Source organism: Taeniopygia guttata, chromosome 1A (genome assembly GCF_048771995.1).
Source record: "Taeniopygia guttata chromosome 1A, bTaeGut7.mat, whole genome shotgun sequence".
In the NCBI taxonomy this organism is placed as follows: Eukaryota; Metazoa; Chordata; class Aves; order Passeriformes; family Estrildidae; genus Taeniopygia; species Taeniopygia guttata.
The window spans coordinates 3,293,290-3,318,790 of NC_133025.1; the positions used below are offsets into that span (position 1 = coordinate 3,293,290).

General features: G+C 42.1%; 1 protein-coding gene across 3 annotated transcripts in view; it reads right to left on the bottom strand.

Annotated features, from left to right (window-relative positions):
- The window catches only part of MKLN1 (muskelin 1), a 92,833-nt gene that overhangs the window by 39,148 nt on the left and 28,184 nt on the right, over positions 1 to 25,501 (bottom strand). For 2 of the 3 annotated variants that reach the window (XM_004176519.6, XM_030290029.4), the window contains 5 exons: positions 24,482 to 24,591; positions 20,519 to 20,711; positions 13,292 to 13,369; positions 12,082 to 12,147; positions 3,990 to 4,102 (listed from right to left, as the gene is read on the bottom strand). In XM_004176519.6, coding sequence (XP_004176567.4) covers positions 3,990 to 4,102; positions 12,082 to 12,147; positions 13,292 to 13,369; positions 20,519 to 20,711; positions 24,482 to 24,591 — 560 coding nt within the window. Of the gene's footprint in view, positions 1 to 3,989; positions 4,103 to 12,081; positions 12,148 to 13,291; positions 13,370 to 20,518; positions 20,715 to 24,481; positions 24,592 to 25,501 lie in introns of all 3 variants that reach the window. The other variant, XM_072918535.1, reaches the window with a different exon arrangement.

Below are 25,501 nucleotides of genomic sequence, written 5' to 3' on the forward strand. Positions count from 1 at the left end.
CTAAATTACCCTTCAAAAGAGAAAGCTGCTGCTTGGAAACTAGAAATAGACATCAAAACACACACATGAAATTTCCCTATTAACTGACACTAGCCTAGAGTAAAAATGTCCAAGGAATGACAAGGTTTGTTTTTTTTAGAACTATTTATGCCCTAATCCTAAAGCGGTCTGTTGATCTACAGCCCCAAAAAACCCTGAAGACAACAGCATTTGTCAGAACATTCCACTTGATTCAGGGTAGAAACTCTTAAAGGCTCTTAACTGAAACACATTTTGGCTGTGCCTTGTGCCAGCTGCTTCACAGGGCTGTCACACACTCCAGAGACAGAAGCTGTGGGTAAGCTGAGAGGTGCTGAGCTGCTCCATGGAGCATCTCCCTGGAAGGATTCAGGCCTGAGGAAGAGGATTTGACAGGCACAGCAGGATCCATACTCTGAAGTGAAGGTGGGATCTGTCTGTCCATCAGCAGTGCTGGTGTGCTCCCCAGCAGGTCCTGCAGACCCTGTTTTCATGCTGTAGGTGATCAGCTACTCCAGCAGTGCCCTGAGCATTTTGTCCAGACATACAAGACAGACATAAGGGGCTGGAGCATATACAGGAAAGAGAATGGAGCTGGGGAGGTGCTGGAGCCCCAGGAGCAGCTGAGGGAGGTGGGAAGGGGCTCAGCCTGGAGCCAAGGAGGCTCAGGGGGAACCTTGTGGCTCTGCACAAGTCCCTGCCAGGAGGGGACAGCCGGGGGGGTCAGGCTGTGCTCCAGGGAACAGGGACAGGAGGAGAGGAAATGGCCTCAAGTTACACCAGGGGAGGTTGAGCTCGGATATTTGGAAAAATTTCTTCTGAAAGGGGTTTCCATCCCTGGCACAGCTGCCCAAGGCAGTGATGGAGTCCCTGTCCCTGGAGGGATTCAAAAGCCATGTGGATGTGAGACTTGGGAACATGGTTTAGTGGTGGCCTTGGCAGTGCTGGGAGAACAGTTGGAGTTGATCTTACACGGCTTTTCCAACCTAACTATTCACTGATTCTATGAAAAAGAACTATGAAAAATCAGCTCTGGTGATCTAATTGTTAAAAAAGACAAATGCAACTTCAGGTGACAGACACCTCACTGGAAAATGTTGAAAAACAGCAGCAAAAACATTTTCTAAAAAGGTCACACAATGTTTTCCTAATGCACTGCAACAGAAGCTCCCAGTACCCTTATCCCAAAAGCATTAATCTGCATTATCCCTACAATAACACTGGACAGGATGCAACTTTCACCATATTTCACTCTTATCCAAGTTTAATTATTGACTGGCTAATTTAACCACTGCCACTTATTAATTAGAATAAAAATGCCAGAAGCAGAACTAGCACAATACAACAAAACAAGATTAAGCTTCACTGGAATCTACTCCGAATATTTTTTAAAATTCCATGTCAACAGACATTTCCTTTTTGCAAATTGTTTGTGAGCAGTTGATGTCCCTATTAGAGAAACATCTGGAGTCTTTGTTTTTGAGTATACTTCTCAACATTTGAGATTGACCTTTTCATTTCTAAATCAGGTTTCATCCAGATCTCTTTGGGGGAAAAAAACAAAACAAAAAAAACAAAAACAAACAAACAAACAAAAAAAAACCACAAAAAAACCCCACAACCCACTGGTGTTTCCAAGTACAGCAGCTGGCAACTCACTGTACCTCAGAAAGTCACCAAACCCCTGAACTACACTTCAGGAGGCCTCCTGAACACTGCTGAATGTCTCACAGAATCATGGAATGCTTTGGGTGGGAAGGGACTTTAAAGCCCATCCAGTGCCACCCCCTGCTGTAGGCAGGGACAATTCCCACTGTCCCAGGGTTCTCCAAGCCCCATCCAACCTGGCCTTGGACATTTCCAGGGATAGCCACAGCTTCTCTGGGTACCCTGTGCTAAGGACTCCCACCCTCCCAGCCTGGGATTCTTTCCCAATATCCCATCTAACCCTGCCCTCTGGCACTGGGAAACAATTCCCCCTTGTCCTGGTACACCATGCTTTTGTCCTAAGTCCCTCACCAGCTCTCCTGAAACTCTTTAAGGCACTGCCAGGGGCTCTGAGCTCTCCCTGGAGCCTTCTCTTCTCCAGATGAGCAACCCAGCTCTGCCAGCCTGGCTCCAGAGCCAAAGGCTCCACATCATCGAGGCCTGTTGAGCTTCTCATCCACCAACACCTCAAGTCCTCCTCCTCAGGGCTGCTCTTGGATCCATTCTCTGCTTGGCCTCTATCTGTTCTTGGAATTAGCCCAATCCATGTGCAGGACCTTGCACTTGGCCTTGTTGAACTCCACGAGTCTCACAGGGGCCCCACCTCACAAGTTTGTCACAGAGAGTTCTTCCAGAATTCCCTTTCCAAAGCTATGTTTCTCCACACTTTATTAAGTACATCCCTTCTTCAAAATTCCTCATACATTCAGCAAGTCTCCACTTTTTAAAAATTCCTCTTTTTTCCTCTCCTCACTAGACCCTTCCCATCTTCCATCTGAATTTCCTGAACTTCCACAACACTCTGCTAACATTTTTCCCTCCAAAGATCCCTTTATAATTATTTAATCACATCAACTCAACTCTTCTCCACAGCTCTCCTTTTGTGCATCCCTCCTTCCTCCCATCCCAGTCTTACCCTGCTGGAGTCAGGTATGAGGAACCTGGAGAGAAAACACCCTAGGCCAGGCTTCCTAAGCTTAAGAGAAACTCAACTGGATGTGGCACAACCCCAGCAAGAAGGAAATGCATACCTTACAGCAGCCCCTTTTTGACAAAACAGTACATAAATATAACAATTTTACCTCTCCACAGCTCTGACAAAAACCAGAGTATCACGTTCAGATTTGTTATTGCCCACTTTGTAAAGGATGTTCCAATCAGTAAGTACATGACACAGAGATTCAAAGGCTACAGGAAATGCCTGTGAGATTTTACTCTTTTTTTTTTTTTTCAGCTCAGGCTATTTGTACTACTTGATTACAACCTCTAAAAAACCTTTGCCATGAAAAAAATGAGACTATTAAAGTGTTATTTAATCTGGTAAGGAAGCTCACAAAATTAGTCCTGACAAGTAACTGGGAAATACAAATGAGAAACAAGATGTTTTTCTACTGTTTTCAAATAGCTGAGGAAATAAACTCCTGGATTTGTCAAAAAGTGGTGGGATCTCAAACTTTTCATACCTCCAAGAAGAGGTGGCATGAATCTTCCTCTGACAAACACGTAATCAACACAAAGTACAATAACCACACAAAACTTGAAGATTTCAGTGTACAGTGAAATAAATTACAGAAATCAAAGGTATTGGACTTTTTCTGTCTGGTCCTATAACCCAAGCTACATTAATTTCAGGTTTCATACGTCAAATACTGAGCAAAACAGGCCAAGGAAAATGGTTCAAGTGAATTCCACGAAAGCTCTTGGGGTTGTGTAGCCTTTGGCAGTAACCCCTGTCCTCTAGATTTCCATCTGGTAGTTGTCCATTTCTATTCATTTTTGACAGAAGCTAAAAAAATAAACAATTGGTTTCTGAAGCTCAAACACCAGGATCAGGTCTGAAATGTTCATTAGCAAGTTCTTGGAACCTTGCAGTGGGAGGTGTCCCTGCCCATGGCAGCAGGGCTGGAACTGGATGATCTTTAAGGTCCCTTCCAACCCAAAACATTCTGTGATGCTGTGATAAGTCTGGTTGTTTAGCCACACAAAGTTATTTAAGTCGTGCTCTACTTGCTGAGCTGATTTTTTGGCCGATCATTTCTGCTTTTGAGAAATAAACCTTTCCCCTCCAGGAATCTTAGCACTTCAAAGCCACCTCCAGCTCATATTTTCCCCACACAAGCATTTCAAAAGTCTTCAGAACTTGAAGGTCTGAACTCTGTGGCTCTCACCCTTAAACTGCACTTCAACACAAGTACTTTAGTAGGGGCATTTTTGAGGGCAACCATTGAAGTATTTTTAAATACATGGATGTTTGCAGAACTTACCTCTTTCTCGGTATCCCTGGATATACAGGTCCACTGGTTTTCCTTCACACTGTATGCCCAGAAGTCAGCAAGATCCTGAGTTCCATCCCAGCCACCAAACAAATATACAGTTTCTATTCACAAAAAAAAGTTAATTTTATTTTAAAAAGAGAATGTGTTTAAACAGGCTAATGCCTACAAAACATCTGTGACAAAGACAAACTATTAGAAGATAAATTTAAACTATTTTTTTTTACTTAAAACACCACTGCTTTTTGAATGGAACTAGTCATCAAGACAGAAATGTGGTTTGGTTTAGTAATGGAAGATTTTAGGATTGATAGACAGCCAATTCTCAGAGTCATTTTCTATTTCCACATTTACATAAGAGGCAATCAAACCCACAGCCTTCTGATTAAAATTCCAGACAGACAAATGAACAATATTTAACATTGTGGATCCTGTGCATGTAGTCTATCAATGACATCTCAGCCTGTGCCCTGTTTGGTGCAGGATTTATACATCAACAAGATTTTGGAGATAGGAGCAGCAAAGTTTTCCTGTTTAGTCCATCCCTTAGATAGAAAAATCAAGTACAAAATCCTCTTCAAGGGAAATGTCTTGCATAAAGTAACTTACCTGATGCCACAAAAGCCAGCAAGTATAAGAGTCACAAATTTAAGTCAGTGTTTCAGGGCTGTCACCTCAAACCCACAACTGCTCTGTGTACAGCAAGTTCTAAGGCTTCCCAGACTCACTGATAAAACCAGATGAAGCCTTTGAAAAGGGGAAGTATTTAAGAAAGGAGTTTCTGTTCTGCCATGGAGAGATAACCAAACTGCTCCCATTATAGAAACAGCACTATCTGGTCTCAAATTCTAAAAATACTTCATTTTCAGACTGCATTAAAACAGAACACAAAGCCAAGCCCAAGAAGAACAAGCTCCTCAAGACTTTGAAAAACTCCTTTAAAATCCACAAACCACTTCTATTATGGAGGTAATGGCCAATTTTTAATCCAACACCAATTAAAACACAGAGTTAGAGCACGATTATAAAATGGGACTAGTCCCTGACCCTTACCTACCATCAGGATAGTGGTCATCACCATGGAAAGGTTACCCTGGTTCATTAACTTTAATTACCCTTCCTCCTGGACTCAGGGCTCCCAGTGTTCCCTGCAAAGAGCAGGTCCCTTTGTGCGCATAAATTCTCACAGCTCACAAAACCCACATTACCACAACAGCTTCATTGATAGCCGAGAAAAATAAAAGATTTGGCACCAGCGAAAAATCCTACTGGGGCCTTGCCAAAATGTCAGGCCTGCCTGGAAAGGCTTTGTTGGCTCACATGAAATTTAATAGCAAACCTGAATGACTCCGATGAAAACTCAGATTTTGGAAGTTACCTAACCCGAGCTGACAGAATTAAATGTGAGCACTGAGAGAGGAGCACGAGCACCCAGCTGGTGCTGAGCATCCCCAGAGCAACACCCTAAACACAACTGGACATTAATTCTGTGCCAGACCCATTTTTCATCATGAAGCAAAACTGTAAAGCTCACATGAAAGAAAGGCTCCATCACTATCTAGACCCAATTAAAATAATTTTTAGTTTCTTGCCTTATTGCAGAAGTATGTAGATATTTTAGAGGAAGGTTCCATGTTTTAAAAGGAATATTTCTTAATGTATAAATGCATCTGTTGCTGGTAATGTCAAGTAAATAGTTTTTTTCTAGTTCTCCTAGAATTTGTAATTGTTTTCCCATGGTATAAAGTAAAAAAATAGTTGTTTGGTGGTTTTGGGGATTGTTCTTGTTTGGTTTGGGTTGGATTTGATTGCTTTGGTTTGGTTGGGTTTGAGGTTTTTTTGGGATTTTGAAGTTTTATTTTTTTAAGTCAAGCTTAACTCTATTTCCCAACCAGTATCACTGCTTATATACTAGCTGTTAATTCAGATTTTATGGGAGGGATTTTTTCCATCCTGCATGCAGAGACCCAACCAGGACAGATATCAAAGGGCAATATTCAAAGAAGAGGACAGAGGCCACAAACCCCAGGCAGCAGCAGTGGGCAGCTGAAGGGGAGCCCAGCAGTCTCACACCAATATAACTCTGGTAGCACTGGGGAACTCAAGGAGGAAAGGATCCTCCCTCTGCATCCAAGCAATATGGAACACAGCAAATTGATGCTGCTTTATTAAAGCAAGTCTCTATTCAGCTTTAGGAGCAGAGCAGGAGAATTTTCAAACCTAGCTGCAAGGCAACAAGAAAAAAGCATGAAAGCAATTATATTTACCCAAAGCTTTTACCAGCTACGTTTAGGAAGTCAAATTTCTCCTCCAGCATCCTCAGCTTATTTCCTCTACATTTTTTTCTGAATACAAATTCAACACTTTGAATTAAATATGTTCTGTGAGTATTTCTAAACTGCTTGCTCAGTCAAAAATTTTTCTGTAATGTCTGAGTTCTTTTCTTCTCTTACTCTCTAGATGATTAAAAGGTGCCAGAGAAGTCCTCAAATTAGAGGATGTATATTCCCAACAATCCACATTATTTCCTGTCATTCTCTACTTAATTTCTATTTCTCAGAAAAGAAGCACAGCAGCCTTCTCCAACCCATTTAAATACCAAAATTCCTGGGGTGGTTTCAGTCCAGGTTCAGACACATTCTCAAGGACAGTTCTCTAACTCCTGTTAACTCCATTTTCTCCATCTGGTGAAATCCTTGGTGGGATTTTGGTACAGAAGGTCTTTCTCAGTGAATACATTCTAGTCCTGGTGACATATTTAGCTACATTTTTTGGTCACGTAGTATTTCCATGTCTCTGCTAGAACAGCTCTCCATGAAATACAAAAGAATTGTGGATCTACAGCACCTCTGCAAGGTCCATCAGTTATCCCCCAAATCCCTCACAGGAGGGCTAACTTCAGCAGAGACCACATTGCCCAGGGAATTACTCAGTTAGACTTTGTCCCAGGATGGATATTTTAGACTGGATTCCTGCTGCAATAACTAATTAACTTCATTACAGTTTTTCCCCCCGATACCTAACAGGATTCTTCCTTCCTGTCCTTTATCCTATCCCTCTGCTCCCCCCAAAACGAGCCTGGCTATCTCCATGCTCTCACCAGCAGCTGAAGACAGCTTTAGGATCCTCCTATGAACCTTTTTTCTACCAGATGAACAAAACCAGTTCCTTGAGCATCTCCTCACACATCACACGCTCCAGTCCTGACCACCTTGGTCAGTTCAGTTTGACACAATCCATATTGTCCCAGAGAGCCCAAACCAGGCACAGCATTCCAGATGTGTACCCAAAAGAGGAACATCCCCCTCCCCTCTCCCTGCTGGCCATGCTTGTGCTGGCACAGCCCAGCAGGAGAGGCCGGCCTTCAATGCCACAAGGACACGTTGCTGACGCACATTCCGCTTCCAGCGCCTTGCAAATCCTTCCACGCAGTCGGTCCCCAGCCTGTCCACCTGCACAGCTGTCACATCCCAAGGGCAGGAGCAGAACCTCACAGGGCTCTCCTGCAGACCCTCAGGATCCCCTGGACTCATGGCCCTGCTTACCAGTTCATCAGCCACTGCTCTCCCAGTCAGCTGCCAGCACAGACTTGCTGGGGCTGTACTGGAGCATCATTGTCTCTACAACTATGAAAGATTCCTCTCAGAAATAACAAACCAACCAAGGTGTAAGATCTCTCAAAAGCCTTCTACAAAAGGATGTCACTTCCCCAAGTAGCACCCACACCTTTAGTTACATGCCAGCAGTGCTGCCCACTTTGCGAGGAGCATTTAAGAGCGCAAATATAAAACCAGCCTTAAATCTTCTTGTGGTATTACACCCGTTGGTTTCTGAGCCACAGTTCAGTAGGATACAAGTTGGCTGAATACAAGAGGTTTTTTTTTTAAGGCTAGGCATACAGTCTCAAATGTGAAAGCCCCATGAAGTTGAGTAACCTCCAGGATTCAACAGCTGTTTGTGTTTCAGAGCTTAGAAGCCATCTGTGTTTTGTTTCTGAGATCCCTTCATCCTGTACACAAGTCTTGTCTTTAAATATCTTATGGATAGCAGTGTTTTCCTCAGGCAAAACAGCATCCTTCATGTCTGCTGCTCTCTCTTCATCTTTTTCATCTTTCCATGCTGCTTTTGAACGAGCCTTGTCATTTCTGCTGTTCTGCCCACATATACTATGGGCATGCTGGGCCCAGTGCTCTGAATCTCCCTCTGTTCCCAATCTACAGATTTGTCCTCGTTTATCTAATGGAAGGAAGGAAACAGAATTCCTTCGGACGAAAGGAAAAGCAAAATGATGTACAACCAAAATTACACAGCAGTTGCCCTTCAGTGAGAGAACAGAGACACCACATCAATAAAGACCATTTCACTAATGCCTTCCCTCAAAAAACTGTTTCACTTGCCAAAGAGAAGAGAAATGGAGACAGAAGAAAAATCATCCTGGTTGCTTAGCTGTTATTTCTAAAGCAGGCTCATGGGAAAACTTCAACATTTAAGAAAGCCTGATATAACACCAAATATTTTTTTAATAGAATGATTCCTACATGGTCCCTATTTCTATTGTTACCAAAACAGTTATACGGCTTTATGGACTGTTAGTCACTGTGTCTGCCCTGTAAGACCAGAAGAGATCAATTCCACCTTGCTTATGGAATTACAAACCACATCTCCAAAACACATGACACATACTGTTCCTAAGTACTGACATTACTCCTTAAAACTTGCTTTTGGCAATTCACTTACCCATTCCCTCTTCCAGAATAAGCACTGGAATTTTGAAACATGTGGCATATCTGACCCAGAAGGAGGCCAGGGAGGGCAGACTCAAAGAGCAGTTAATAAGGAACCAGTGCCAGATGCTGACACCCTCATCCAAAACTGCATTAGGGTTCAATTCCCTGGGAACACAGTTCTGCACACGAGCCTGTGTGTTACTGCCCCAGTATTTCCCCAGGGCCTACACAAACAGCTTCTCATGTCTGACATGCAGCACACAACACTGTGTTCTTGGGTACTTTTAGGATTGTTTGGGGGGTAATTTTGTTTTAATCTATGTACCTGAGTTGCAACTACTCAAGTACTTGCTCTTCCTTGTAGAAAAGCCGAGAGAACTCTCCAGCCTCCCACACAGAGAGCGGCATGAGAAATGCACCTTGCAGGGAAAAGCAGGAATAACAGAAGCTTTCTGTTTTCATTTGCAGCCTAGAGCTTTAAAGTACCCAACAGTGATTTCAGCTGTAACTGAATTCCTCTTAGTTTTTGTTTCTGCAGATGTACTCCCATCCAGAGTCATTCCAGTCTGAGTCTTAATGTGATTATAATGATGGAGGATATAGTGGGAATCACTAATTTCCCATTTTTAATTTCTCTTTTTATGTATATAGGAAGACATCGGGCTGCATTCTCAGTTCTGCATCCCACAATGCCTACAGCTCCATTTCAAATACCAGCCTTAAGAGTCTTCCAAAGCATCAGGAACATGGCACTTACTCAGTCAGCTGTGGCAGGTATTAAGAACACGAGTACCAGATGGAAATGAGCTCCAGTACAAGTTACTGGCTGCCAGCAGAGATGCTAAATTCTCCTTCAGTTACTTTCAGCCTACTCCAAGAGAAAGATAAACCATGCTAAAAGGCAGTTTAGACCAAGTTAATCCATGTTCTACACAAAATTGATAAACAAAGTCTCAGTGACTCCATGCACTAGCAGCAAATTAAGATCTAGTTCAGCTACTCACCAATCCATATCCTCTACCTTGACACCAGCACTTGCATCCAGCAGGCTCAGTACCATTAAATTTGAATTATTTTTCTAGTCAGTAATAAGTGGTTAAAATCTCCTTGAGGTTAACCAAAACATCGAACCATTTAGAGTTCGTTTATAGCTACAGCAGGTCTGGCCATCAGAGACAAAAATTTGCTTCCAACACTTAATTTTACGTAATATGAAACTTCAGAATCTCCTTGTATGATTTTGCTGTTTCACTTCACTTCCAAAAGATTCAAGTTGAAGAAAATCCTGATTTTTGAGAAGGACCTAACTCCTCTAACAAAAAGTGCAAAGTGAAATGATTTTTCTTCAGTTGCCAAAGTCTTCTGAAAAAAACCCCACTCAGCAAGCATGTGAGTAAGGATGTCTTTGAAGGGAAGAGTACACCACTGCTCCCTTTTCCATTAGCACTGGATCTGTCCAAGGTTAGCCAGGGAGCTTTCCAGCTCCAGGCTGTAAAACGCATCCTGACATAACTGGCTACATTCCCACCAGCTCATTAAACTCCACCTATATCCAAAAGGAAAACTCCAGCAATCAGCAATGGGAAACAGCCCCAAGAACTTCCCCTGGCCTGTCACAAGCCAAATTAAATGGCAAAACTGATCATCTCAAAAACATTTCAGCTTTTACAAGCCTCGGTGGACCTGGATGCAAAGCTGAAAGCAACTTCCCAAACAGCCCACAGGGAAACTTTGGGAAGGTATCCCACCACGTGTAAATAGAGCTACAGCAAGAAAGGGCCACCATGAGGGACCAAGATCCAGGACTCCACTTCTGTGGGTACTGTCTAGTCATTTTTGTGCAAGTAAAAAAAAAATAAAATAAAATTTTAAAATTGTATGCATTTGATACATTTGTACTACATTATAATGTATAATATATATACATTTATAATATATATAATGTATATAATACATTATACATATCTTTCCATAAATAATATAAATATTATTAAATATTAAATACACACATATATCCAAAGTATATATAATACATATAAAATAACTCGAGAAATATTAAAAAATAAATGGATGAGTTTCACTGCCTTGTTAAAGCAGAATGAAACTGAAGTCAAAGGCAGAGCTGACAGCCTCACTGGGACTTAAGAAAAGCAAGAGGAATGGAAAGGAAGGCTCACACTACCATGGATATTTTATTTTAAGGAGGTGCGCAGGACTATCATTTCCAAGTTGACAAGGATCATGTTTCTTCCACGCTCTTGTGAAACATTCACTACTAATTCCCGAGGCCACTAGGGAGCGTTCCCAGCCTCTGCATAGACAAACACCAGCAAATCCTCCAGCAGTGTTTTGCTCTAATCAATCTCAAACCTCTCCCACCAAATGAGAGAAGTTTACTCTCCTACACCAAATAAGTTGAGTGCTTCCTCCAGTGCAGTAACTACTCTGAGCAAAAGCCAGAGGCTGCAGCCACTGCTGGGTTTTTGCTTGTTCACCATGACTTAGCAAATTACTCTGGAAGGTTCTATCCTGTCACATGCTCTGTCCCCGTCCTGTGACCACAACAGATATGGCCATGGGCATTTTTTTGCCAACTCCTTCAATGCCACCCTATATTCCTGTCCAAACCCACGCCCTGATCTTGTTTCTCCCTTCCTAAGAACAATCCTTTCACTCACACAGCAAAGACCCGGGCAGATGCTTTCCTTATTTTAGTAAGGACTGACGTAGCACAGAAATCTGATTAAGTAACAGACAAAGATATAGAAAATTATGCAGAACAACAATCACTGGAACTGTTCCTGATACACCACCCCACTTTCTTTTCTCTGTATGTTCTCTGAAACAGAGGCTGAGCCATTCCTTAAACTGCTACAAGAAACATTTTTGCAAAAGATGTCTAAAGAATTATATTTAACAGGAGTTTCTTGCACACTGTGGGAATTAGAAACCACTCCAACCAAAATACAAGGAATGTTTCAACACATCAGATCTATTGCTTGAGCACAGCCTGTAGCAGATAAGGGAAATTATTATCCCTAATTTCTCTTCTCTTGTTTGAACTCCTGCTCTAAGATGGTAGGAGGAACAAAAAATTAAAACCAGTTGTTCTTGGTTTCTTAGTTAAGATAAGACAATGGCTAAAGCATAACACAGAATTATTAGGGAAGAAGGGGAAAGGCAGCTGGAATATAGATCCAGAGAGGAAGCAGAGCATTTAACCCAACTATTAGAAAGTGCATTTTATTGTCCTCAAAACCTGAAGCTAACACAGTGTCTGAAGAAAACACATCTGCATATTAATCTGGAAGACAACTGATTAAATAACTTAGTTAATAAATGTAACAACTACTCACCTGTCTGCACATCTATAACCATCTGATGGCCACCTCTCATCCCTGGCCGACTGTCTTCTCCGTCACCTACAGAAAAAGAGGGAAGGGAGAATATTCCATTTTAAGATTTTTAAAACCAAGAAAGATACATCCTCAACATGGAAGCAGAGGAACTGAATAACTCACCCTTCCTTAAACACTAGCACATAATTTTTTACAGGTAATATTTTTTGTGCATTATAAAACTGTACAAAGTTTTATACTGAATTATCTGGTGACTGACAGTGTAGAGAGCAGAGGTGAATACTGCAATTCCTCAGAAAGGAGCTCCAACATTCCTGATACGGTCAGTGTACACAAAAGAGCTCTGAGCTGTCCTTGCAGCTCTCCAGCAGGGATGACACAGCCACCCTTTGGCTCCCCTTCCATCTCTCCCCACCTGAGAGCTGCCTGAGGGCTGAGCTGTGAGAACAGATACTCAAATGATAGGAAATGAGCCCCTGGGATGGGAGCAGGACATGATGTAGACACAGAGCACAGCCAGCTTTGCACCAGCTATTCTCACATATAAGGCAATTCCACCTGTCCAATTAAAGCAGTTTTCCAACTACTTTATATATCTTAAGCATTCAGGACAGGTGACACAAATAACCCCTCCCAAGGGGCTTGGGGACAGTGCTCCACACTTGGCAATTGTCACCTTGGATCCTACATTTGCTCTGTGACAGTGATTTTTGTATTCTGCAGTTAAGAATGCTGCGACAAGTCTCTTCTCAAGGCAGACAGGAATGGAAAAGCTTCTTTCAGTTTGGATTTACTGTGTAACAGATCAAGACTTCAAAAGATCCACCTCATTTAAAATACTCCCTGTTGAGATAATGTATTTATTTGCCAACTCCTCAGTTTTAAGTTGAAGCTACATCAATTCTATGTGCTAAATCTGGTAACACAGATAACTGTTCTCATGTTTAACCAATAGTTTGGGATTTGTTACTGAACTGATGATCTATCCCTAAAGTTACAAGCAGTATTCCTGTACTGTTCCTTACTCAACCAGAGAGCAGGCTGAATTTCACTGCATTTACAAACAAATGCAACTTTTTCAGAGAAGAAACCATTCCCTAGAACCCTCCTAGAGGAGACTTTCTTGCATCATTCTGTTGCTGCATATTCTCAAAGGACCAAGACAGAACTGGCAGTGCATGAGTTCTATCCCAAGAAATGCCCTTACCTTTGGTGCTTTTGGGGATAATCTGCCCCCAGCGAGGTTTGTACTCTTGCTGACTGATATACTGATTGAACAAGCCATCTGCAAAACAAAAATTTTGCCGGATAAAACATTTATCCTTCCATTATAGTAAAATCACTTTTAATGTGGGTAACTTCAGCCTAACTCAATCCAGTATGCCACTCCAAAGCCTCCATTTTCAGTGAGTTCTCCATTATGTGTCAGTTAGTTTGTTAAACTTTTGTTAGTTTGTTAAACTTTTGTTAGTTTGTTAATGAACTAAATGTGCGAGCACTAAAATAAAAAGAATACTTGCTACTAGATCAATCAGGAATTATCCAGTTTGCCTGCTAGGTCGTGCCAAGTGTCTCTAAATCTCCAGTGTGGTGTATTTAATTAAGAATAGAATCCCTCCCCCTTATTTAAGTAAAAGGAAAGTTGCCAGTACATATAAAATTCAACCATTTTAGTGCACGTTAAGTTAAAACTAGGTCAGACAGCATCTCTGGAGCTTCATCTGAGAAGAGAAGGGAAGCAGAGCAGATTGTTTAAATGCTGTGATATGGGACAATCAAGCACTGGATGAAAAACAAAACAATAGTTTACATTCTCTTCAAAGAGCTCAGCAAGAAGAGTGACAGAGGCATTAGATCCTGGGCCAGATGTGCCAAGTGCAGCATTTCTGTGAGCAGCACCAGCTCCAGCACTTTATCCACACTCCCCTTGTGCTGCCACATCTTCAGCATCCAGAGGCCAGTTCCTAATCCTGTTCAGATGTTAGCAGTCCACCACATAAACACCAATTTTCTGTAAAGGAGACTTGTAACACCCTGGGACTGCTCTCCACTCTGGGAAGGGCTTGGCACGTGGGGAACTTGGTGCTTTTGTTCTTCAAATGTCTCCTCTGAAACACCTACTTCACTTTCTGTAGCACAACAAACGATGAGAGCACCTGAGCGCTGTTTGCCTGGCTACATCCCACCCATCACCCACCATCTCAACACACAAGCTCTTCCTGACAAATATGTCTGCTGTATTAATGACTTAATGCATTACCTGGAAAAAAAACAATAGGAATTTAATAGATGATGAACGCCTCTGCTGATTTATACAAAACCCTTTGTAGGTATAGAGGCAAAAAAAAAAAAAAAAAAAAAAAAAAAGATCCTTACTGAACACATCCCTATTTATTTAGAAAAAGGTAAAAATTGTTTGTTAAGCACGACACAAGGCTCGGAGAAAATTTTCAAGTGTTTGCTGGCATCCTGTAGTTTGTCGTGACTGAAATCCAGGTTTTAATTAAAACTCAAGCCAGCAAGTATTTCCTGGGAGAAGATGAAAGCTCTATTTAGAGACCATCTAACAGGAAAACAAGGGCACTCAAGAGCTCCTGAAAAGTGATGAGTTTGGTCTGAAAATATAAAACTTCCATAAACTCAGCTGTGCAAGTTTTTTCCAAATAAATACTCTGAAAACAGGGCAAATTTTACTTTCACCTCAGCGCCAAAACCAGCAGCTTTCCCGTCCACATTAGGTAATCGAGGAAAGCCAGAAGTTTGCTCAACGTATGTAGAAGGAAAAGTGGTTTATTTTGGGTTTAATAGCAGGGTTCTTAACTCCCACTTCTTCAGCATTTATGAAGCTGGGACAACACACGAGAGGCTTGAAGCTTGAGATCTCATAAACTGTGATTCAGAAAAGCCAGGCCTAATAGAACTAATGCATATGCTGAGAGAAATCCCACAGTGACTCAGCCACAAACCCAGACAGAAATGCAGCTTTTTGGTTATCGTTACAGCCTTGGGTCTGCAAGACAGAAACCAAAACTGTATTTATCCCTATGGCAGCCAATAGATAACTGGACATAAATAGCTCAAAAGGATGAATTACACCACATAGGATCTGAAAGGGTGATTTAACCTCTCTCCCATGCTCTACACCCACAGACTGCACTTGTCAAGATATGACACTTCTCCCCTACTGTGCCTTCGGCCTCTTTTAATAATGCTTCTCGCCTTCCATGGGACATTGGTTTGGAAATACTCCAGCTTGCTTCCCAGAAATGTTTCCTTCTGCTGGAAGCAGTTCCACATTCTCTCTACTTGCATTGCAAACCAGCAGCAGCTTGTTTTGGAAGCTGAATCACCACCTGTCTGACACCACCAGGGAAAAAAAAAGGAGGATTTCTAGGTGGATTCTGTACCCGACGCCAGACCTACGCCAGCGCACTCCTTATGTTCCTTGTCAGGAGAGCACTGCTGACCAAAAGGTCTCCAAACTCCTGTGAGGCATGAGGATCACATCTAGGCCTGCTCAGGTTTGTCAGCTGTTCCCAATGAAACAGGAGATTAAAATAAATTTCAAAACACTCATCAAAAAAAAAAAAAAAAAAAAAGCGCTGAGTGGAAGTTTTTAAATGAAGTGTTTTTCGCTCCGGAGACCTCTCACTTCAATGTCCATGTTTACTAAAATTACAGCCAAAAAAACAACTTTGTACTATTTTCAAGCCCTCTGCAGTAAGTCATGACGCATTTTGGACGTAGCAACACGAAGTTCACTGTGATTAAAGCTCAGTGAATTCTGCCTCCCTGATAACCCAAGTCTTTATTTTGCCAGCCAATTGCAGGTTACCCAGAAAGGATTACAACAAACATTGTGGACAAAAATATTTCACTTTCTGAAGCCAATCAGGAGCAAGTTGTATAAAGTTTGGGGGTTTTTAGACAACACACATCTCCAGGTAGGGTTGCTGAAATCTGTTCACTTCACTGCCAATGGTTCAAAAACTTTTAGAGTGACACTCTGCCCATAAATTCTGGGAGCTGGGGTATGACGTTTTAAGATTTTTCTCAAATCAAAGAAAAGTAGCCAAAATATCTAAACAGTTGGAGGCTTTTTGAATAACAAATTACCTTCTGAAGAAAACCTGAAGGAAAGAAACCTTCTACCAGATAAAAATCCAGCCATTACTTGACAATTTCCTCAAGACTTGGGAGAAACAAGGAAACATACCATTTTTTTTCTAGCCTCAGAGCTGTAATATTTTCCTGCACTTTGTTTTTCATAAAAATGAAACAAGGTTTGCTCTCAAATCCATGTAAGTTATCCTTCTTCTACACAAAGCCCTACCATTTACTTCCCAGAGGCTTTGGATCCCTAGCCAGCCTCTTCCCTCCATATCCCAGTATACAGAACAGCTTTCTCAGAACTAAATCCAGAGAATATTAAATGTTAAAATTCAGGTATATGTGTCTGTCTACAGCTTCCAAGGGAATACAATTGTTTCTGTGCCTCCTGTTCCTGTTCTGGGAGACACTGGAGCCTGCAGGCTGCGCATCCCAACTTCTTGTTTGTCGCACAGGACTGACTTGTCACCAGATAAACACATGTCACATACTGATATGAGCAGTGCCAGAAGGAACACCTCAGTCCCTGGAATACTAATAGGAAACAAGCAGTTCTTCCACCCATTCCAAGCAGCTTTCCATGTCTACAGGAGCTGCAAGCAGTTCAACCAAGCAATTCGCACTCCACATACTCTCTGTAGGAATATTAAGCAGATTTTTTTCCTTCAATAATATAGGCCCGAAAGCTATAGGAATGGATCCAAATGTGAAGCATTTGATCCGAGTCTGTGAACCAGCTGAGATTTAGGGAACCTTTTATTTTTGAGACGAAGTCAGGCAGCTGCCAGAGTTTCCATTTGCCCATTTTCTAAGTGTAACGCACAAGTCAAAAGAATCAGTGGGAAAAGTGTGGCTGCCTGCCACCGAGCTCTCAAAAGAAATCATCTGGTGATGTGAGGTGGAAGACAGCGTTCATCATTAGCAATGCAAAAGAACAAGAGTTAGCTCTGCCAGCACTAATTCTTGACCACCTACTCTTTTTCTACATGACTAAGCCTATGGAAATAGCCCGCGAGAGATGCAGAGCGCTGCACTTTGTCAATACCCACCACTGCAAATATCAGCCTCTCCAGAAGACATTTTAGGCTGAACTGAGTGTGCAGTATCTCTGTCAACCTCACTGCACTTCTGTTTGTGCCTTTAAGGCAATGAACTCCCAGATCAGCAAGCGGTCAGGAGTTCACATATTCATGCCCAGTCTGCAACAGAACAGTTGCTCTTTGAACGATTTCAGGGATAATTTAAGGATCTGTATGTCTCAATTAACTCTACACTTCAGCTACACTACACAGACACAGGACGAAAGTTAATCCTCTTTTATTTGGAAAAACAACACATCAGACAGGAGTTCAGTGGTAAGAACACCCACACCTTAGAAACTAAGCAGCAAGCTACTGAGACTTCACAACAGAGCTGCTAGGAAAGTAAAATGATTTTAAAAAGTCATCACAGAATGGCCTAGGTTGGAAGGGACCTCAAAAATAATCCAGTTCTAATCCCCATGCCATGGACAGGGACACCTTTCACCAGACTAGGCTGCTCAGAAAATGCTGAGGAGCTTGACAGATGCAGAACAGAGTCAGGACAGGTAACTGTGGAAGATCACAGGGAGCAGGTAATAGGAATACTGCAGGAGAATGTGCTGAAAGCTGAAAACCTCTATTCCCATCCTACCAAGAAAAATCCAGCTGTTAAGCACCATTAATATTCAGCACCCTGACTGCAACAACAGCAGACAAATTGTTCCAGCTGCAGTTTTGGGGTGGTTTTGTGCCTATCAGAAGAGGTTTGTCCTGCCCTCTCCCCTACCCCAGCCTGATCAGCTCTGTCTGGGTTGGCCATGTGGCAGCACGAGCACCAGTGCCAGGGACACAGTGTCCTGAGCAAGGGCAGGATTGACCCAGTTAGCGAAAAGCCGCAGTCGTGTCAGCTTAAAGCAAATATGGGATGCAGGCTCGGTGTCTCGGGATAGATAGCACTTCTCTCCAAAGAGTGCTGGGAGACAACAGAGCTTTAAATGGTACATTTAAAGCTGAAGACAGCATAAAGAATGGCAGGAGGATGGAGGAAGGAAGGTTAATGTATTCCAAGACAAGCAAAATCATTAAGGATGACCAACAGAGCAATGGGAGATGTGCACACTGACATTTAACTTCAGCTAGCCAGGTGCTGGATTAAAATGAAGTAAAATAAACATCCCCATGCATATTTTTCTGTCCCTCAGAAGCAGTGACAAAACCTAATGATGTTCTTGAAGACTCTCCTGCTAAATTATCCGTCTGTTACTACCAAGACTTCCTTCTTATACTTGCTGGAACTAAAAAAAGGCTGATAAAACAAGCTACAGCATATTCCTTCAGCTCACCTAATTGATGCTGAGCTCCTCAGCCTCCAAAAAGGGACGTGATAACAAAAACCAGGAAAGGAAGATTATCCACATCAAATATGACAAGAAACAAGTGTCTGTCAGACAGAACAATACAAGACCTATAGTTTCCTACCAGGTCAGTCATTTGCCAGTATTTCCAAACCTGGAAAAGCAGAGCACTGCTGACAGCAGCCCCACTCTCAGCAAATATTAAGTAGTAAAAGAAATTAAGATATAACAGCTCAAAAAATGAGCCTACATTCACTTCATCAGCGCCCAAGAAAAAATTCCAATTTTGAGAGTACTTTTTCAGCACATTCTAGGATTTTGAGTGAAATTCTATTCAAGAAATCATTTCCACTCCGGCCTGCAATGAAGTGGAAAGAGGACAGCCTCCAGGCACTGAGATTAAGCCATGGCAAAGGCAGCAGAGCGAGGCAATGATAAAATCATCACCATCAGCACACAGCACTCCTCTGGCTGCTGCAGCATCATGGTGGGCTCATCAGCTCCCTCCAGGCACTCGTGTCTCTGAGACACAGACAAACAGCTCCCTGCTGCTTTTCCAGCCTGCAGTCCTCCCTTGGCCTTACAATTCAGGAGGAAGCTGCCAGTTGCAAAATGCCCCTGCATTGCAGGAAGCTGTTCACACTCCCAGCCCAGCCAACACTCCACTGCCTTGGGAAGGTGTGGATGAACATGAACATTCTCAGTCTCAACACTTGTAGCTGCTCATGGAGCTCAGCACAGGGCAGGTCTCCACTGCTCTGTCTGAAGAGAAGCCTTGAGCCAGACCCATAGAAAACTACTTACTGCAGTTTTGGAAGACCTGTTGCAATAAGCTCCTTAAAACTGTGCTCAGTTGAACAGTTTAGTCACAAAAAGATGGTGGTTTTCATGGAAGACAACCCTTGATTTCCAAGCTATGATTTCTATCACATTCTGAGAACCACTTCCAGCTTCAGTGGTACAAACCACATTGATGGGAGTCAAGTAGAGACATCGGCATCTTTCCAAAGGTATTACAAAATGACTGATTAGCCCAGAATTAAAGAATAACATCTCTGGTGCCAGCTATCCATGAAATTGGTTCACTAAGTCCCTAACTCTACTGGCATCAGACAAAGTTTTCCTCTTACACCAGTAAAAGTCTCCCATAACGAGCAACTGCAGAGTCAAAATACTCTACAACTACAGCCAAGAGCACCTCTGTTTTATCAGCCTGCAATCCAAAACTGCTACACAGGTCTTGAGAGTCACTTCAGAGCAACAGCCCCACTCTTTTTGTATCCCATTCAATCAAGAGAGAGTACATCTCCCTCCTTTTAGGAGTTGAGAGCTGTTTATACACCATGTTTTTAAGCAGAAATCTTTCAAATAAAAAATTAATAGCAGTTCTAATGAAACTGACTGCCCTGCCAAGGTCCCACTCTGCAAAGAAAAACAGGCTCTGCCTCCAGTCACTGACGTCCACACAATTGTCCAAGGATTACCTTCCCCATAAGCAAAGAGAGCATCCTCATCCAAACACAGCTGAAAACTTCTGCCTGAACACAAACTCAGTGGTGAGCTCCAACCAGAAACCATGATCCAGATCACCACTGAGAACTCCAGGCTTCTGCTTCCCTGCTCACCATTCCAGTAACTTTCCTGACAGTTTAAGCCCACCTTCAGCTTGCCAACACTTACATGAAGAACTTGTCTTTACCCACTCAAGTGCACCGCCTTGTCATCCCTGGGGGAAAGTGACTCCAAAAGTAGCAGTGGAAGAGATTTCATTAATTTTTATCCTTCATCACACACACACTCACAAGTCCAAAAGCTGACAGCACACTATAAATGAAATAACACACAGACCTGCCAACTCTTACTACTAAGCACACTAACATTCAAAAAAGGTAATATTTCAATGCGCTTTTTTTAAAACTAATGAATCACTTCCTCTGATTCTCTTACCATTCACAGCTTTTTCTATCAGTTCTTCACAAGCATCGAAGTCCCCCTTCAACACCAGTTTGTCATGCAGGTCTGTCAACATGGGGTGCTCCAGAGCAATCTTGGTTTTCTTCTGCAGCGACTCGAAAGCCTCAGTGTAGTTGTGCTGCCGAAAATGCTTTAGGCAAAGGCGAATGGCTTCCTGTTCACGGTACTACTGGAACACAAGAAAACCTCTGAGACATGGAGATTTTTCCTTTGACCAGCACTGCTGGCAACCCTGTGAACCTGCCCAGAGACAGGATCTCTTATCCACGCTGCACAAACAACTCGTGAGCTCACGGAGGAAGGCTGTGTGAGAGACATTACAAGCTGTGCAGGCATTCACTTTCCAACAGTATAGAAATTACACAATTTGGTAACATCCAATTTAATAAGCATACAAGAAGAAAGTGCATGGTGTCCCAGATCTCAGGGGTGACCATTATTTTCCCCCCTCGTCTGCTTGGCCCTGCTGTTTGAGGCCTACACGAAGCACAGAGCAGGAAAAAGCCTCCACTATCAGCGTTACATAATTTGATTGTATGCCTCTTACATAACAAAATAATTTAGAAGAGTAAGTAGGTCACAGCTTTTCTAGAAGCAGAAGGAAAAAAAAAAAGCTGTGAGAATGGGAATACTTGCAATGACCAGTACTCCTGCCACAGAAAGGCAGAAGACTGACCCCAAATCCTGCGTGTTCGTGAGGGTTTGGAATCAGCAGCACCAAGGATTTATGTGCACACCGAAGTTTTAACTTCTAAATATCCTCCTGCATCTTGAAGCAGAACCTCTGCTTTCACACCATGGATGGAGCCACAGCTGCCCACCTCCCACTCGGCTGTGGGAAGGGATGATAAAGGTGAAAGAAAACCTACGCTGGGTCAAACATCCTGGCACAGACACATGAGGGAGTAGTAAACTCTGAGTAAGAGCTACAATTTTCAAAGCTGGCATAAGAAACACAGATTTTTAGGTTGATAAGTAGCAGAACCACTGCTTTTAAATAGACTTTTCAATCCTAAATTCTAAGGCATTAAAGAAAAAAAATCTCAATTTCCATCTTTAACACACAACTACTGTAGTAAAAAGCAAATGTAACTTTAAGCATCTATAAGACTGATCAAATTACAGACAAAAGATTTTACTCCTAAACGGACACTACTGCTAAAAGTGAAGTTCATAGCATTTAAATGAACAGAATCTTTCTGAAAACTTGGAACTAACACTGACACTCAACAAAATTTAATGCTCTCGAAAGAATGGCTCGATAGCAAGAGTCTCATAAACTGAAGCCGCTAAAAAGAAACACGGCCATGTGCTGTATTTTTAGTTCTTACTCCATCAGTATTTCACAGCTGCAAATAGCCAGAACTATGCATTTTTAGAAAACAGTTCCCAGCCCACATAAAGGCCAAGGACATGTACCGATAAGAATGCAAGGCTGCAGCAAAGAATTATTAAAGCTAAAACAGTTTTACAGCACAACTGGCAAAAAGCAACTCCTTTTTTTTTTCTTTCCAAGAGATGCCGAAGACACTCTCTAAGCAAATCTTCACTTGCATGAGTCAAGGCCAAAGCCAAATTATATTTTTTTTGTTCAAAGGGATATCAAGCAAAAGGAGAGCTGCACACCAGTAACTACCAGCTTCTGCATTTTTAGATCCTCCAGTTTAGAAATCAGACAAAATGCAGACTTGAGACAAAGGGTACTTCCTCCCTTCTACTGAGCCTCTCATGAGTGACAGACCTGGCTTAAATAGCCAGGAATTACTTGGATGGAGTCTGGCCACTTGATGCAATATAAAAGTTTATATTCAAATGACACCATAGTAGTACTTCAGAAGTTAAATGTAAGAACCTGCTTTAAGCAAAAAATGTGTATAAAAAGTATGTAAAAGGCTCCTTTTTAAATGCTGTCATACAGGTTTAAAGAGATGACAACTCAAATAATAGCTTTGATCTGAAGCTGTAAATAATTCCTATGGTAAAAAACGTAACAAGAGCATGAGACTAAGACATCAACACTGTCAAATACAATCAGAGAATTAAAAATACTTATGTGGTCATTATCAGAAGTAGCACCCAGTGATAAAGTACCCCTTCTTAGGAGCTGAAGTATGTCCACTGCTCAGGAAAAAGGAGTAAGGCTTTTTGGAGGCAGTAGGCTGAGCTGGACAGGAAGGAGAAAGCCCTGAGGAATATTTCAGTCCTTATCCATTATCCCCAGCTCCACTCCCCACAGGAGAGGGAGGTTTTGTTGGCACAAAACAAAAAGGAAGGGCAACGTGGTATAGAACCTTCCTCTCATCTGATGTCGCAGGCAGTGAAGAATGATTACACTTCAAAGACTCGGAGATTTCCAAAAACACACGTGAAAACATTCCCACCACCTCAAAGAACTGGAAGAAACAGGTCAACCTTTCTGCCTTTCCCTAAATATGGGACAGCACATCCCCCTCCATGGATCCAGCAACAGTGGCCTCTCCTCTGTGAGAGAGGAGAACATCAGTGACACATGCGCCCATCACCAAAAACTTGGCAGTGGATCCTAGCAGAGCTCACACCATCGTGACTCAGTCCCTGCCCTGCTGCCTCGGGGCTCCAAGCTTTAGGAGAACAATGCTGGCACCCCTTGAAGAAGCTGTCCCTATACACAATGCTGACCAGGAAAAGTGCCGATTCTATGGGATAAGATGGAACAAAACAGATGCAGGCATCATCACTGCATGACTCCTGACCAAAAAAGAAAACAAAAATCAGAACTTCCTGCTTGCAGCAACTGGTCCAAACTGCCAGACACACCACCACGTGCAGAGCCAGCAAAAGGAAAACCACCAGCAGCTTCTGTCAACTGGACTTTTCAAAACTGGACATCCATCATCAGCTGACTCATGACCACAACACCACTTGGACCATAAAGCAGCTCCAGATGACTTCCACCATGCTGGTTATTTAAATCCTCCACAAAGCGGCTCATGATGTTGGTGTAAATGGGCATGAGCCAGACACCACAGTCACACACAGCTTCTTCACCATTCTGGCAGCCCCAGAACTAATCACACACAATCTCTATCCCCTTCTAAGTTCTTCCTTCTGGAAGCACAGATACACTGTTCCACTACTCAGTCCTACACAGCTGGAAAGGATGTCTTCTCTGCACCACAATATGAGTTTCATTAATTGTTCCAGAAGATCCAATGTACAAAATGTACCAATCAAATATGTTCTGGTTGTTAGTGTGTACTTCCCTCCCACAGGAGAGACATCTCTAATACTCAATTAAATGCAGGTTATAAAAATAAACTTTGGAACCCCTTGAACTTTCTGTCTATTAAATGATAAATGGCATAAATCATTTCATCTCACAGTTCAGTGGCACCAGCTATACTCTGTTCCAGGGTATTCAGCAAAAAGACAGTAATAGAGAAACATCTAAAGTGCAAGACACCAACATTGATTCTCTTGTAAAAAAGGTAATTTTTATACCCTGTAACAAAAGCCGCATTTGTTACCCAAAAGGCTCTGGACTCCACAGACTGGAGGTAGAAGAATAAGAAGGCAAGAAGAGGGAGAAACAGAATCTGGTTTTCTTAAGATTAATTTCCCTTCCAATACAAATACTACTACTTTACTAATATATTCCCCTTTGGCTATGTGTTCCCTTCTTTTAATGTCTACCTGTCAGTTTTTTTGGGTGATGCTGGTAGTTTTGGGGTTCCTTGGGGTTGTTTTGTTGGGTTTTTCGAAAAGAACAAACAGATAAAATTCAGAAAGTTTCCCTTAGGGTCAAAGTCAGCCACGTGATTCCAACTATGCGTGTTTGCTGTTTTAATAGCTGATGTTCAAGGAATGAAAAGGTCACATCATTCCAGTAAGAGAAGTTTCACAAGATTCTGAGACTGGGAATCTTCAAACAAACAGGCATCTAAAATGCAGGCCTACCTTGCTGTACCAGTTGAGGCACGGCTGGACCACATCTGGATCATCAATGCCATTTAGTTCAACATACCAGATACTAAAATTGAAGCTAGGTCCCCACGATAAGAGTGGAACTGGAGAAGAAAGGAAAAGGAGAAAAAGTATGCATAAACATCAAACAATCACTATTGCAACAGAACACTTTTAAAGTTTATACAAAATTCAGGGCTTCTGACTTAAGTTTTAGCTCATTTAACTTAGCTTAGGAAAATTACCAAATACATCATGTTCGAGTTTGTCATTTAAAGCAACCTGTGCTGAGCAACATTAACACAGCAAATCATTACAAAGCAGAAGCTTGCTTTAAGCAGAAGAGCAAAAACACTATCATTAAAAACAGCTCCAAGAGGCAACAAGCTTTGACAAGGATGGGAATCACGAGCATACTAACGACAGTATTTGCTCCTAATAGTACATTTATTTCCCCATTTGTCAGCAACAATTATTTTCCCTAATGGTGAAGACAAGAAGCTTGGGTATTTTAAATCTGACAAAATTAGTAACATCTGCAAGTTGTGGAGGAGCGAGGGAGGGATAACTGTCACTTCCTAACTTAAAAATTCTATTTTTTTAAAGCTTTATTTTTAATCTGTGCAGGTTTTTTTGCCGATACTATTATATCTGAATATTGAAACACATGGAAAGACCCATGAAACACATTACAGCCTCTCACCTATGGCTTCTCTACCACTCTGGGTTAACATCTTTGGCCTTGCACTGATTTTGTGGTTAATCTGCAGGTTAAGACCTGGTTCTGCTTTTTGAAGCAACTTCAACCCCCAGAAAACTTGTGTGTGAACTCTGACTCATTAAAACTGCAATGAAATGTGTGGTTTCAGTTCAAATACTTTTGTTTCCTTTCTATGTGACTGTAACTGATAAACAGGAAAAGACAGTATTGAAGTTGAATGAGCAGTTACCAGCAACAGCAAGGAGTCCACTACCTCCTCCCTTCCACTATTTTTGCCACTAAGAAACTGCCTC